The sequence below is a fragment of the Pungitius pungitius genome, chromosome 18 (genome assembly GCF_949316345.1).
Source record: "Pungitius pungitius chromosome 18, fPunPun2.1, whole genome shotgun sequence".
In the NCBI taxonomy this organism is placed as follows: Eukaryota; Metazoa; Chordata; class Actinopteri; order Perciformes; family Gasterosteidae; genus Pungitius; species Pungitius pungitius.
In genome coordinates this window covers 5,018,024-5,033,141 of record NC_084917.1, presented here as the reverse complement: position 1 = coordinate 5,033,141, position 15,118 = coordinate 5,018,024, and the positions used below count along the sequence as shown (strand labels likewise).

Genomic DNA, 15,118 nt, shown 5'->3' with positions numbered 1-15,118 from the left:
TGTGTGACAGAGTGAAGTAATAGCAGCAGATAGTTTCTTTAAGGAAGTTCTCAAGAAGATTTTTGTGCTTCTCCATTCTGGTGAAAATTTGAGATCAGCTGCGGTTATCTGCACAAGTCAGGTTGTTGCTGTCTTGACTCACAATTTGGTAACTCGTTACTCACAGAGGAGCGAGGGGACTCTGCTGTTTTATTTGGGTGTTAAACTGTGAGCTTCTACCCAATTTGTTTTAACAATGTACTCCGGTATCTTCCGCACAAATACATTTAAACCCGTGTAACTGTAACACGGCCTGTTGTGTGTGTGTGTGTGTGTGTGTGCAGCCCGAGGTGAACTTTCACACATTGTGTCCTAAAGGTGTCCGTCGAACCCGCCTGTCAGGAGAGCGAAAGAGGTGTGTTTGCAAGATCTAGTGTGTTCCCACGGCAGACGTGTGTGTGTGTGTGTGTGTGTGTGTGTGGTCGTGCTTCGCTCTGCGGTTCCCCCCCCCGTGGACACTGTGGGAAATCTTGCTGACAAGGAGACTGTGAGCCTGACACGGTGCGCTGCGACAATGCCGGGGCTGAGAGGAGCAATCAAAATGGTGGCTGGATGCTCCTTCTCCCCCCCGGCGTGGCGGAGCAAACAGGTTCTCAAGGAGGAGCTCTGCTGACAGAGGACGAGGCGGGCCGGATCTGCTGCCGTCTGCACTTTTGTTCCACGCAGACTGGGAGGAGGCGAGGAGGAGGAGTAGGAGGGTGGTGGTGGTGGTGTGATGGATGCGGACGGCGGAGCTTCAGGAGCTCAGGGGCCGATGCGGTCGCGGCGTTTCGTTCCACGCAGACCGTCTTCTCCCCCCCCCCCGGGTGCGCTGTTACGCGGCCCGCCGGGTCTTCTCAGAGCGCTTAGAGTTCCCGTAGTAGACTTTCACACGCCTGCATCACATTCTTGACTCTTCCTCGGTAGGGGAGCTCGTTGGTGGCGGCTCGCTGGCACCATGAAGTAATCTGTGTGCTCGGGGCTCGCTGTTCAGCTCCCCAGCCATAAGGTCACAAGGGGGGGGGGGGGGGTCATGCAGGGGCGGTTTTGCGATCGCTTTATGCAGAGAAGGTGTTTCTAGTGGTGCACAGTAGTGAGCCAGGGCTGGATTACTGACGACCCTCCCTCCCCCCCAAAAAGTCCCCAATCTGGGTGCAATTACTTTGTAGTCATTGGATCAATTAAACCGTTGCTTGGTATTATACCACTTGAGTGACGGGCACAGGGCACTAGGGTGCAATTATTCAATGAAGGCTTTGCTACTTCTTTATTGTAAACTGCTAAAAAAAGAAATGGCAGAACTGTATTTCTTTGTCGTATATTATGTTCGTAATAGTAAGTGACCTTGGGGTGTGGAAAATTGACAAAAGGATAATCCAAGTAAATAATCATAACTTGCAGCTCTGCTGAACTGGAATGCCATATTTGAAGTTTTTTTGGTTAATATGATATTACATGCATAAGATTTAAACACCGGAGTGTTTGATCAGTTTAATCCAGACAAAAATGCATCGCTTCTTCTATCGTGTGCATATTTGTAAAGCTGCTGTAATTAAACGTGATCTGTTTATGATGTATATATTTACGGAGCAACGGGATTATCGAATAGATTACGCATTCTCTTTGATCACTCCGTTTAGATGCGGTTTTTATTTTTAATACAGACCCGTTGTGATCAGGTGACCAACTAAATATTTGTGTCATACCTTGAGTACCACAGAGGCGAATCCCAATCAAAGGGGTTTAACTTTACCTCCACGTCGCGTCTCGCGGTGACATTCTCACTGCAGTTGAGCTTCATGGTGACAAGGCAGAATTTAAGAAGATACTTAAAAAAAAAAAATTATTACATAACTGGATTTCTTAATGTATTTCATGATGGAACGAACAAGAGGGGCTTCTTTGATGGTTTCGAATGCTGGAAGGAAGTCGTTGCGAAGCTCTTTCTGTGTCTTTTGCGTTGGCTGATGCACTCCCCCCCCCCCCCCCCCCCCCCTTTTTCTTCTCTACCTGGGGCAGTGTAGAAGGCCGAGGAGACGACACAAAAAGCAAAATTGAAATGCTCCAGTGAGTGCTTTCTTGACATGGCGCACGGGCGGCTCGTGACGTGCTGAAGCACACTGGGGGGGGGGGGGGGGCCCAGCGTCCAAGACGCCGCGACCGTCACGGCTCCGCTGAGACCTCGCTCCTTTCTGCTTCCGCCGACATTTCGTTCACGGGGTTTGACATTTGCTGTAGATGTGAAAGCACGTCATTGATACAGTAAAAAAAAAAAAAAAAAAAAACCCTCTTGAATAATTGAATGCTGTGTAACTAGGTACAGGCCTACTGGAGAAAACTGAAAAAAAAAAAAAGAGCAACACGACGTCGGTCTTTAAATGGAACAAGGAAGTGGCTCGCTGGTGGTGTCATTCCACATGCTGTTGTCAGTTGCCACGTTACACTGCTGCAGAACTGGTTCCTCCTCTCTGCTGCTTTTCATCAGAACATCAACAGCTCAACCTCACCTTCCCCCCCCCCTACCCCCCCCTCCTGAGAATGAACGCCGGTGGCTCGGCACAGCTCACTGTTTTTGGGGGTGTTATGTCGAGGGCCAGTTCCGTAGCAGAAGGCCTCAGATACACGGCGTCCGAGGCGATGAGGCGGGTTTTGTTCGGCTGGGTAAATAAATGGGGTTTCCAGCCTAAATTCTGGATTCATACCCGTCTCCTGAAAAACACACAGTGAACAAACTCTTGTCAGCCTCGAAGCGCTGCTGCTGCTGCTGCTGCTGCTGTGGTGAAGGGGGAGGGGGGGGGGGGGGGAATCCAGTGAATTCTTTGGAGACGCCCGTTCCTTGGGCAGTGTGGTGCCATCGCACAAGGCCTTCATTGAGCAGGAACAGGAGTGGTCTTGTAGGAAGGGATCCACGCTGGCTCGGGCCTTACGAAGCCTCAGAGCTGTCCGAGGAGGACCATTAAATATTCAGCAGCTCGGAAAAAGGAGGTCTCGGTGGTAAGTTAATATTGATGGGTCTCTCATCTTTCCCTCCTCAAACGTATTCGAAGGGCGGCCTCCGGGACGTCGCTTCGGGGGAACCTCGCCCCCCCCCCCCTTCTCGTCTTGGATAAACGTATCGCTAACAAGTTGTTGTTGTTGTTTGTTGTCGTCCCTGCGTGCGTTTTTGACTTGTTTCCTGTGCCTTCTTCTGGAAACTCCTGAAGTGCTCCATCCTGACTGGCTCGTAAACCTCACCCACTCCTAACCGTAGCAACTGCCATGTCGTGCGTACAAGGAAGTGATCACGGCAGGGTGTTCTGGCAGTTGTCCACTGAGCAGGACTAACAAGAAACCCTTCAGTGCACCTTACAGCTTTGACTTGTAATCGTGTCTTTTTGTTTGTTTGTTTGTTGCTGAATTTGATAACCCTGGTGTTTTCAAAGATACAAACAAAACGGGAATGGAGTTGAGGTTTTAGACCTTTTTTGAGATGAAGCAGTAGCCATTACTACGTAAGGTAGTAAGACGCCGCGTCACGTCATACAAATGACTGCAGTTTGACATAGGAGCCGACCGCAGTGCGTGTTCCCCGGTCGTCCGTGTGTGACACAGAATTCTCTGAGGCCGCGGCTTCTTGATTCGCGTCCCGGATATGGTTTCAGGAGGAGAGAGATGGACTACAATGCCGCGTGGAATGTAAGGTTTCCTGGAGTGATTGTCTTTGTGGAAAAACACTTCCTGGTTCCTCTCCTAAGATCGGTTCTTGGACGTCCTTCACTCGCCCGGCTGTTTGTTTATTCAGCCCGATGAACTTGTGCGTTTTCGGGGTCGAATGCGGCGTGATTTTAGGACCTCCATAGATGTGACATTCTTTTAACATGTAAAGTGTTGTGTGCAGAGCAGAAGATGAATTAGTTTTTTTTTTTTTTTTATATATTTTGCCTCCCGGCTAGCCTACTTGTGTACTATGCGCGATAGAATTCTCTTCAAGCTCGAGGGAAGCCAAATATGTCTACCCTATTCCTCCCAATATAAAATTGTAAAAATAATCACGCCTGCGGCTATTAATTAAATTGTGCACTTATTCATTTCTGGATGGAATATTTAATTATCTTGCTGAGGGTTACCCCGAGTTTTTATCTTTATTTTTTTTTATGCGTTTCTGTAGATAAAAATATGTTTTACCTCTCCAACAGAAGCACTACCAACTGGGTCACCTGGGCTTTGATGCTATCTACAGAATCTCACACGAATATCCAGAAAAACAAACGTTTTGTATGTGGTTCACATTGAGAGGCCCACAGCCCTCAGATCTCTAGAACGTTGTCTTCGGGCCTGTGAAGAACAGCACAGCCGCAATCTTCTAGGTGGCCGCATTTCGCAGGGAACCAAAAACACCCCCCCACCCCACCCCCCCCACCCCCCCACCCCACCACCCGCTCTCCTCGACAGATCTCGCTTCTGCTTTTGCTGACGCCCATGACAGTCAGCAGAGGAACAGACAGGAGGGGAAGCTGCTCGCTCAGGTCCGTGCTCTTAAAGCTGAACACCACCATCTGTGTAACGAGATAGCGGAGCAGAGCGAGAGCTCAGCTCCACTCGGCCGAGCAGGACAGTCAAGTCAAAAGACCTTGAGGAGCACAAAATGGTGGACGGTCATACCGCCGCTGATACCTCGGCGTGATTGGCAGTGTCTCCTTGGCCCGCACTGGAGGCCGGCTGCGTGAAATGGAGTCCTCAGTGTGAAGCCTTGGCCCAGCCTCAGCTCTGATGCAGAAGATAATTCTGTCATCCCAGAGAGAGAGAGAGAGAGAGAGAGAGAGAGAGACTGTACTAAAAGAAGGTCGCACTTCGAGATAACTCGAACCGTGCACGTCTGGTTGCTTCCACCTGTTATCTACACTCCACATCTTCATTTCTTGGGTTTTGACTTCTGCTAATAACGGCCGTTTTTTTTCATTTGGTCTTTTTTTTTTTTTTAACATTGAACAGACGTGCAGTGGCTAGAAGGAAAAAAAAAAAAAAACAGATTAGGTTAGATGAAAAGATACACTTTTGGTTTATTAACAGGAATGAAGAGAGTGAAGGGTATTCATTATCTAACCTTCACACCCGGCAGGCTGTAGCCGAGGGATTTAACAGCCCTCTGTTTTTGTTGCTTTGTGAAAATTTCCGGCTTGAAGGTCACACAAATATCTCTGAAGGCTCACGATTAAAGGTAAATGCAGAAGATGCGGCCACATTGTGAATGGAGAAGTGTTTGTTTTGTTTTTTTACTCGCCATGACAACCCTTAAGACGGGTAGCCACACAAAAGATGGCCATTAATGCTCGTCTCCTCCTAATCTGCCTGGTCATTATCGTCTCTGCGAGAGAGGGCAAATGAGTGGTCTGTGCTGTCCCTTTTTTCAGATGGAGCAATCTCAGCCTTTTTTGCTAAACACAAAGGCTACCCTTGGACCAACGTTACTTGCACTGGGATGGCCAGCTTCTATCCCTTTTTTTGTTCATCAGCTTCAGTGAGAACTATGTTGCAAATAGGGAAGTTGGATTTCTTTGAGACAGAAAACTAGTCTAGTTTTGGGGAGTGAATGCGTGCAACGATATTAAGAATTAAAGGCCGTGTCACTGGGTGGGTGATGTCAGAGAGGGACAGACTGACCTTGCAGTAAGGACGATGCAGGTTTTACATAGAAAACTTTATTATCTTTTTCCTGGTATTGCAACTTGGAATGACAGTGATGGCGTTTCTCCCTCTTTCCGTCCCTCTTTTTGATGCTGGGTTGTGCTTGAAGGCCTCAGTCGGCCGACTACTTTGAAGCCTCAAAAACCACAATCCTTCATTCGTTTTCCCTTATTTTGCAAACCTGTGTTACGTAATGCCAGGAGATTATCCCGGAATAAAGAAAGGAAGTCAGCGCTGGTACCTCTTCCTCCTGTTCCATTCGACTCGCATTCAGTCAACTCGTTGGGGTTTGGTGTGGAGCCTACGCAGTCTTTTCCTTAAACACGGCCTCTTTAAGGCCCGCAGCGGCGAGGTGTTTCTCCAGCAACGGGCGGATCACTAAAGCTCGCTGGTGTGCAGCGGGTGAAAGGCGATGCACCTGTATTTACCAGTCCTCCGAGACAAAGAGGGATTACTCTATTGCAGGTTTCTTGAATGTGCACTCTTATTCATTTCAGTTAAAGTAACCAGTCAAAGAAACTTGAGCACAAAAGACGGCGTTTTGTAGTCACACATACCTACATACCCGATACCTGAGTGGTAGAACAACTTCACACCAAAATCTACATGTTAACTTTGCATGCAAGTGGTGTGTTGACAGCAACAACAAAAAATATGGCGTGTCGAGCGGAGTGTCAAGCGATGCCCACTGTTGCGCTTGGTGATGGCAGATTTTCGGGCCTCCACATTGTTACGCGGCTGGTCTGGAAAACTCCGTGGTTGCAACCTGTTATCCACAAATCACTTCTTCTTCTCTGAACGGCAGCGCCATCTGTCACCTCAGGTGAGACCACTAAAGTGAAAAGTGGCAGCACAAAGCGGAGACTCCGTTGAATTGGTTGCAGAGAAATATCCATCCTGAAGGCGGCTAACCTTGGCTAACGTTAGCTAACGTTAGCCAACGTTGGCTAACCTTGGCTAACGTTAGCCGCCACAAGCTACTGGTCATACCAGGCCGAAGAAGGCTGTGGTGGGAAAAACCCTTAAATGTGTTGAACTAATACACGGATGCGTTTTCTGTCGTATTAATTGGTCTTTGGATACAGGATGATACCAGGTTTATGGTACTTTTAGCTGGTTCATGGCTGACCTACTTTTTTATTATTTTTATGCCTATGCTTCCTGAAACGGATTTCTTGTCAGATTTGAAAGCAATGTTTCTCGTTTGGTGTGTGCAAATCATTTTTCACACCTCGTTAAATCATTGTTTCTATCGTCATAGCTGGTGTGTTAGCATGACACCCTTTTGATTCAGTACAGTGACCTCAGAGAATTAAAAAAAAACTCTAGTCTGACTGAAACGTTCCTATCGGAGCAGGAAGGAACCCGTCCATTCATCTTCAAAGCTGTTTATCCTTCACACGGGGTCGCTGCAGTCAATCCCAAGGAACCCTAACGTTTTGATTTTGAGTTTCCTGCTTGAAATCACACAAATCAAAAGATTGTATGTTCAAACGCATGCCAACAGTTAACGCGCTCGATGTCATTACAGTCACATTCGCCTCCCCCATCATTCCATTCCAGCAGATGTCAGATGAATGTTATGACAGAAACGTTCATACTGAACATTATGGATTTTTTACATCTCTGAAAAGGCCTAGTCCATTGATCCACCAGGTTGGATCAATTTCTCATCTCTGTGTATTCAGACTTTCTCAAATAAGCAGCAGGGAAGCTCTCAGCTCACGCAGAGATATATATATATATATATATTATAATTTTCTTTTTTTACATGTCCATCACATGTTTAAAAAGGTCAAATGTATCCATTCATTCGTTAACTTAGGCTAAATGGTAACATTCTGACACTGTTGAGCTTAGGGGTTCACCGACGTGATCGTCTGGCCGCCATAAACAATTTTGCAGTCCGGAACACAGGACTAATGGCCAAACATGTTGCCTGTTCCAGCTACTCATATGTACAGGGACATGAAGACTTCTTCTACCTTCTGAGTGCAGGGAGACATGAAAACAGCGTGAGAATCCGTTTTAAATGGAGCTGTAAAACCTAAAAGAAAGCTGTGAGCAAACATACTTTACATGGTCACTGGAGCAATAATGGACTCGTGTGCGCTGTTTCTGTCGATATGTAATTCTTCTGCGCGGTGATTAGGCAGAAGAACCGTATTGGAATATTAAGGTCATTCAGGTTGGACCAGCTTTTCTCCTTTGAACCAGGGTTGTTATCTACTTCAGCGGCGACCGATAAAAGCCCCCAGTGAGCCAACAAGAGTGCGAGCGCGGCGCAGGCCAAAGGGATCGCTGCAAACCAGGCGTTTCGGGGGCTCAAACCAAATCTGAACCAAAATAACTTTCAAAAAACTCTTGGTGTGTCCTTTTTTAGGGGAACCAAATGCTATGTGACACATTCAGTGTGTTGTTGCAAGACCTTCAGGTGAGACAGAGCTATGGAAAAAAACAAAAAGAGACCAAGCGTTAATTATGCTTCCTGGTAATAATTCAGTCATACATGTGTTACGGCTCCATAACACCATTATAAACCATCTCATCCTATTCCATTATTATTTAATTTGCCCAAAGACAGCCAAACATTTTTTATTCTAGTGTGTTTTTATTTTTCTCAAATATGCAGAGTAGCTGTTTTTCTTTGTCGTGTATGATATTACATGGATTGTCTTTGGGTTTTGGCACAGTTTTAAGAACCTACCTTTGGTTCTGGGACATTATAATAAACACCCTTTTTGTACATTTCCCAACAAATCATTTTTACAGTAGGTGCAAGCGTAGAAGGAAACAGCTTTATATCAATGTGCTGTAATTAATTGCTTTGAATTTCATTTAAATATTAGTTTCCTTTAAAAAAATAAAAACTAATAACGCGGTATGTGCAGTAGTTGCAGATTCCTTGTGGTTAAAAGGGTACTAAGGTCGAGTGAGTGTGCTACAGCTCAAATAGACCTGGTGTGTGTGTGTGTGTGTCCTTGCAGACGTGGACGGACTGACTCAGCTGTCCCGACCCTCCGTGTCTCCGTGTGCATCTGCAGCCGGGACGGAACTATTTTGGCGGTCCGTCTTTTGTAGTCCTGTTTTTAGCAGTTAATTTAGTAAGAAGCACGTCAAGTGTAGCCCAACATGCCACGTTGGAATTTTACAGATTTTAATCGGGACGGGAAGGATTGAGCAGCTTTCATTTCATTTGGGTCAGAGGCTCTAAAAAGAGAGAAAATATTCAGTCAAACATGAAAGGAAGTACTTTAGTGTGCGTTTTTGTTTTCAGGCAGAGGGCACGTACAAATCATCAGTCTAGAGATGCCACTAATAACATCTTTCACATCGATAAATCTGTCAATCATTATCTCAGTTCATTTTTTTACCTGTTGGTCTGTGAAATGCAAAACAGTATTTTTTATTTCTGTCAATTAACTAACTGACCAATCGACTGTAGTCTGGTCCTCATTAAACAGTTTATTCTCAACGGTGCATCACCACGTGAGGTTAATCCAATGAATGTTTCACGATCCTATAACGGACTCCCCTTAATCTATAAAACACTGTAATATTATTACATTGTAACTGGGATATTGTAAAATGGAAGCGAGCATGTAGTTGATCTTACCAACAGACTCTAATCTAAATCTAAATCTCACTTGCAGAGAAGGATGAGTTGACAAAACCAAATGTTAACTCTGAAACCCGAACCGTACCTCACCTTCTTCTGCTTTCAAAGTTGTATCTGGTAAAGGGAAAAGATCAACAATTGGTGCCAAAATAAATATTTCTTGCTGCTTTCTTCTCAACTTGGCCCCAACTTGCATCAGCAGATGTCGGATTTGAGAACAATGACTCGAGCTTTCAGGTACAAAGCTCCTGAAAGGCCGTCACACTGGGACGAAGACGGGTGACGTTGAAAAAGAGCCAAGAGGGTTTGGCCAAAATAATCACAATATTAAAGCATTTATTTAGGACAGATTAGCTGTGATGGACAGGTAGGTGTGTGTGTGTGTGTGTGTGTGTGTGTGTGTGTGCGCGCACACAGCTGCTTATTGTCATATTCTCACTTTTTGACCAGATGTACCATTGAATGAATTATTCTATTGCAGCATCCTGTCACAATTTGGCATATTTCATGGCAGGAAATGTGCTTCATGGTGGAACAATGTGCCCGACCGACAGATGCGCATTAATACTGAGAAAAGAAATCTGAATATTAGTAATTCAGGTAAAGTGTAAAGCTGCTGCTTATGAACCTGATTTCTCTGCCACGGGGGTTGATTTGCATCGAACTTCATTTCACTTCCTTGCCGTACAATTTTTTATAATGAAAAAAATTCACACCAAATCGCCGCGAAAGCTGTTAAAGCGCAGCCGCGGGTGTGTTAGTGTCATCCCGATTTCCATTAATAAACGTATGACGGGTAAAATGATTCTACCTGCTAGATGTGATGTGGAATGTTGGCGAGCCACGTCGGTTCGTACGCGCTGGTCAGGCGTGTTAATTAAACTTTATTGGGTTACGTGGGGCAGCTAGAGGGGGATTCTCTGCGAACCCCACGAGGCTCTGGGGCTTCGGAGCGGCCCCCTGGACCCCCCCGTGTTGAGGAACCTGACTTCAGCTCACTAGTTCTTCATGCACTTTAAATAATAAATGTCAATATCTCTGGCCAAGTGTATTGACGAGGTACTGCCAGACACTAGAACGAGAGCAGGATTCTGAAGCCAGGTTTTTGGACATTACCCTCTGAACTTTACAGTTGTAGTGAGATTGATCAGACTTGGTGACACTTTGGTGTGGTTTTCCAATCTATTAAAGCAATTGTGTTTCTGTTTTAGTTCATAGATTAATATCACGAAAAAGGTTCACAACGCGAGCAGAATATTTAAATTGAGGTTTTGCCTGGAGTTTGAGAGACTATGTCGCTTACCCGTATACGTGGTGCTTTTGATATGCACATTGTGTGCACGTTGCTCTTCTGTGTGTTGCACAGCTTCACATCTGTCCGGACAGACAAAACACCTGCGCAAATACCAAAGAAGGCCAACAACGCCGTGCCTCTTGTGTCTGAGAGCTGCTCTTGTGATGGTGTTGTTTTGAGGCTCTACTCTGTGCCGCGTTGTGTAGCATCACGCAGCGCGTTGCATGTGGATCAGTGGCTGTTGAGCGTCTTATCAGATCCGGCTGTGTCGTCTTCTCCCTTGATGACATCAGCGGACGGGTGCAGCCATCTAGGTCTCCACCTCCCCCACCCCCCAACCCACCCCACCCCACCCCCGTCCTCCTGTTTGCGCGCGAGGCCAAATTCTCTCTGGTGACGCAACGTTTTTCTTTCTCTTCTCTTTCTCTTCTTCTGGCTTCACACAGCAAACAAGATCTTTCTCCGCAGTCCCTTTTAGCAGAACACACCTGGGGAGGGACTGTGCTCTAAGGAGAACTTTCTTGAAAATAAACGTGTCATTCAGAAATTAAAGGGTGTGCAGGTCGACGAGACTGGTTAAGTGACCCGGGACGCTAATATTTACCCTCCACCCCCCCCCCCCTCCCCTCCGGAGGAATAATGAAACAACAGCTAAAGACCAAACCTCTGTAGTCTTAATATCAGCTTTTGATGCCCGGGCCGCAGCTGCCGTCAGGCGGTTTGAGGGTGTGACCGCCGGCTCGCTGCGATGCGGAGGGACCGGTTGGTGATTAACGAATGTCAGTAGACTTTGGATTCCAGGGGAAGCCGGGCTTTGTCCTCTCGGCTGAGGTATTGCAGGTGGCTCTGTCATGCTCTTCTCCCCCCCCCCCCCCCCCCCACTGGTGTCACCTTCTGCTCTCTCTCTCTCTCTCTCTCTGCCCCCTTGTCCCCAGGGGTTTCAGCGCTCTGAGATAAAGAAGTTAAGACATACCTCACATTTCTAGAGGCCCCTTTTTGTGGAACCTGCCTGGAAGTTTCTGCCCCCCCCTCCCCCGCCGACCTATTCATTGAAAACCTGGGAGGTTTGGTTCTCTGGAAAGCCCTTCACGTGAGACGTTGTCGCCTCCTGAGAAACGGAAGGAGGACCAGGCGACGTTAAGCCTGGTCCAGCGTGCGAGATGTTTTCCTGCTGAGCTCGTGTGGGCACAGGACTGTACATCTGGCTGATAGATTTCTGTCAGCGGCTCTTCAGTGTCAGCGGTCCCCCCCCACCCCCCACCCCCACCCTGAGGAAGAGCTGTGATCTGTGGGTCCATGTTGTGCGCCGGCTGAACACCTAAAGCGTGCGCGTGGCCGGCTCCTAAAATGGCTGCCCTTGAAGCTGGGATCAGAGGAGGATCCGAGCGGCTCAGTCGCTGCCGGTTAGAGCCCCGGCTGACTGGATGAAAGCAGCGACACCATCTCACCCGTTAACTTGGACACAGATGACTCTTAAGGCAGATGGTGGTTGTGGTGTTTTTTTGTTTCCCTCCTTCCCTTTTTTCATTCCTCGCCTCCCTTCTCTAAGAAAGGATCCTCTTGATATCCATGTCAAGGAACCTGGCGTTAGGAGGCAACTTTGTTCTAATCCGCGGTGAACTCCCATGGGAGCAGGGTGGGGCCCCGCGGTGAGGCTGTGTAACCTGACCCCCCCCCCCCCCCCCCGCCAAACAACAATGGATCCCCTGGTTGCTCAGGGACATGCTGGCAGCTTGGTCGGCTCTCCACTGGGCGGCCCAGTTGGGTGTGGGGAGCAAGGCGGGAATCCCAAGCGTCTTCGGCCCGGATCTCACTTGAAATTCGAAGTGTCCGGAATTTGATTGAAATGTTGCGTTGTTTTGGGGATGGTTTGTCACGTGTTTTCTGTGGTTCTTCTTCTGTGTTAATTAGTTTACATGCTCATGTTCTTAAAGAACCACCATGATGTTTTTCCTGAACTACCTGGGTTTCTCCCCCCAAACCAAAGGAGGTATTTTTTGGGGGCGGGGGGGGGGGGGGGTTTCCCAATATAAGCCTCCTGTCCTAATGTGACCGTAGTGAAGCGTCATAGTTGGATGTGTTGGGAGTGTGTTAGAAAGTGACACCAAGGGGTCTAACCAAGCATCACTGTGTGACAAGTTAGGAAATGAGAAGATGTTGATATTACGTGCCAACACATTTTCGATAAACTTTTGATGAGTTTTAAGAATTCACTCGCGCAGCACATTGTAAACCATATTTCCCCTTAGATCACAACCTTTTCAATTATTTGTAATCTTTCCATTTGGAGATAATGTAATGCAACAATTGCACACATTCAAATGAATTTGAGTAGATTTAATGGCAATATTAAACTGATAAAAATAAATGTGTTCTCTCTTAAAGTCAATGCCCTAAAGACTATATTAATAATTAATGTTATCTCGCTCTAAAGCGGCTTGATCTGCTGTTGTAGGAGTGTAACTGAATTAAAGCGGAAAGTGTTGGTTTATAATTTGGTTGTGTTTTGTTTACTATTTTATCAGCCACTGCTGGAGGATCTTCTGGCATTTCATCACAAATAAAAGAAGACCCGACGCTTCTGCGAAGATAGGATTTAGTTGGATTATAAATATGGCGTATTGTGATGTAGACGTGTTTCATTAGGCACAATGGATCCACAAAGGGTCATGCTGGCAGTGGGAACCATTAATCCTCTTTGAATACAAATTTCCGTCTTTGCCTAATAGAATACACAAAGGAATGTGTGTTAAGTACTCGAAAGAAGTGGCTGTCAGCTTTGAAGACAATATGTTTACAATACTATAGACCCGAGTGCGTGATATTGTCCAGTCCCTCTATATTGTAAGCAAATTATAATTCATACCTAGAAAGTGTTCATAGAAGCACTTTTGAATGCATCCAGTGCTTTGTGGACACACTCCGTTTTGAGATCTGGTAACGTGCATCTGTGACCAACGGCTGCGCTTAAAATTGCCTCATCCTTTCCGACCACAATGCATCTAATGAGAGCAATCAATGGCCCCCGAGGTTTTACCACGACGGGTCCCCCAAGTCGGTTTGCATCTTTGTGCACGGGCCAAAAGCCGCTTGGATACGAATGAGCGCTCAAATTAGTTATTGTAAACATTTGAGAGGTGTTGATTCAACGAATGGACCATTTAAGTATTTTTTTGGTTGGATTTACATGTAACACCAAGATCAGGAAAAACATTCAAATGAGTTACGAGAGTCAAGATAATGCGTGTGCCCTTAAACGCCTCGTCTCATAACCAGTGCGACCCACAAATGCAATTTGTGACCTCACGTCGCAACTATGAGACCGTTGGAAGCGTCGATGAAGCCGCTGTGAAGCGACGGCCCAAAGCGCAGAGACGCCCAAAGACACAAAGCTTTCATCCCTCCGTTGATTCATTCAATCTTATTTCAGAGCAGTTGATACAATCGGATGGAATAGTCTGCTCTAAATACTGAGCCGTGGAGCTGCTCTCCAGCTGTTGCTTATCCCAAGGTAATAAAAATGGGACAAATCGGCTCATAATCCCTCCTCGGTCCTCCATTGTTCTTAGAATGATGCTACGCTCGGGAAAAAAAATAGGACCTTCTTAGTATTCAGAGAAACATCAGCATCTGCTGATTTCTTCTCTTGACCATGTTTTGTGAGGCTTTCTATTGTTGCTCGCGGACAGTTTTCAGCGGTTCAAGAGATTAAACATATTTTCATTTCGATAAGAATTTGGGATTCTTTATGTGGGTTGTTCTGTCTCATAATGAGCCAACAGAATGCTTTGCTGCACGGCAAAAGGTCCGAGAACTTGCTTGCCATTGTCTTACTTGTTATGTGAAAAAGGTGCATCTTGCATCCTGCACTTGATCGTTCTTTGCTCACCGCAGGAATGGCCGCTGGTAATCATGTTAGATCTTCACATTTTTATGGAAGGCCATTATCGCTCTGTTACTGCTCTGTTCATGCCCAAGTAAATACCTCTTAACTGTAAATGGCTACCATGAATATTTTAACACGAACGTCAGAATTTTTCTCATTTTCAACACTACCCTGCTTGTTAGACATGTATTCTGCTGTGTACTTATTGGAAAATACTGCATGTCCTCATGACGTTTTCTTTTTCTTTGCAGGTTTCCCTGATTTTCCAGGGAGCGCTCCCTTTTTTCAGTGATGGAGGTATTGCAGTGTGACAGCTGTGACTTCCGCGCCGAGTCATATGATGACTTAAAGACCCACATTCAGGAAGTGCACACGGTGTTCCTGCAGCCTGCAGATGCAGATGAGTCCGACTCGCTGAAAGACGAGGACGAAGATGAGGAGGGAGCGGAGGAATATGACGGCATGGGTGACCGGGATTATTCGACTCCTAAAGCTGGAATGAGTATGTCCTCCACAGCAAATCGGATGTCACTGTTTCATTTGTGGAAGATTATTTCTGTTTCCTATGAGTCTTTTCAGCGGGACGATTGTATGTTTTATTGAGAAGCGTAAAAATGCTAGTTTTACTGACTGAATG

General features: G+C 46.3%; 1 protein-coding gene across 2 annotated transcripts in view; it reads left to right on the top strand.

The window, feature by feature from the left end:
* The window catches only part of znf462 (zinc finger protein 462), a 35,535-nt gene that overhangs the window by 1,074 nt on the left and 19,343 nt on the right, over positions 1-15,118 (top strand). Inside the window, exons 1-2 of one of the 2 annotated variants that reach the window (XM_037483785.2) lie at positions 2,820-3,012; positions 14,733-14,983. In XM_037483785.2, coding sequence (XP_037339682.2) covers positions 14,773-14,983 — 211 coding nt within the window. In that variant the 5' untranslated portion in view covers positions 2,820-3,012; positions 14,733-14,772. Of the gene's footprint in view, positions 1-2,819; positions 3,013-14,732; positions 14,984-15,118 lie in introns of those variants that run through there. The other variant, XM_037483784.2, reaches the window with a different exon arrangement.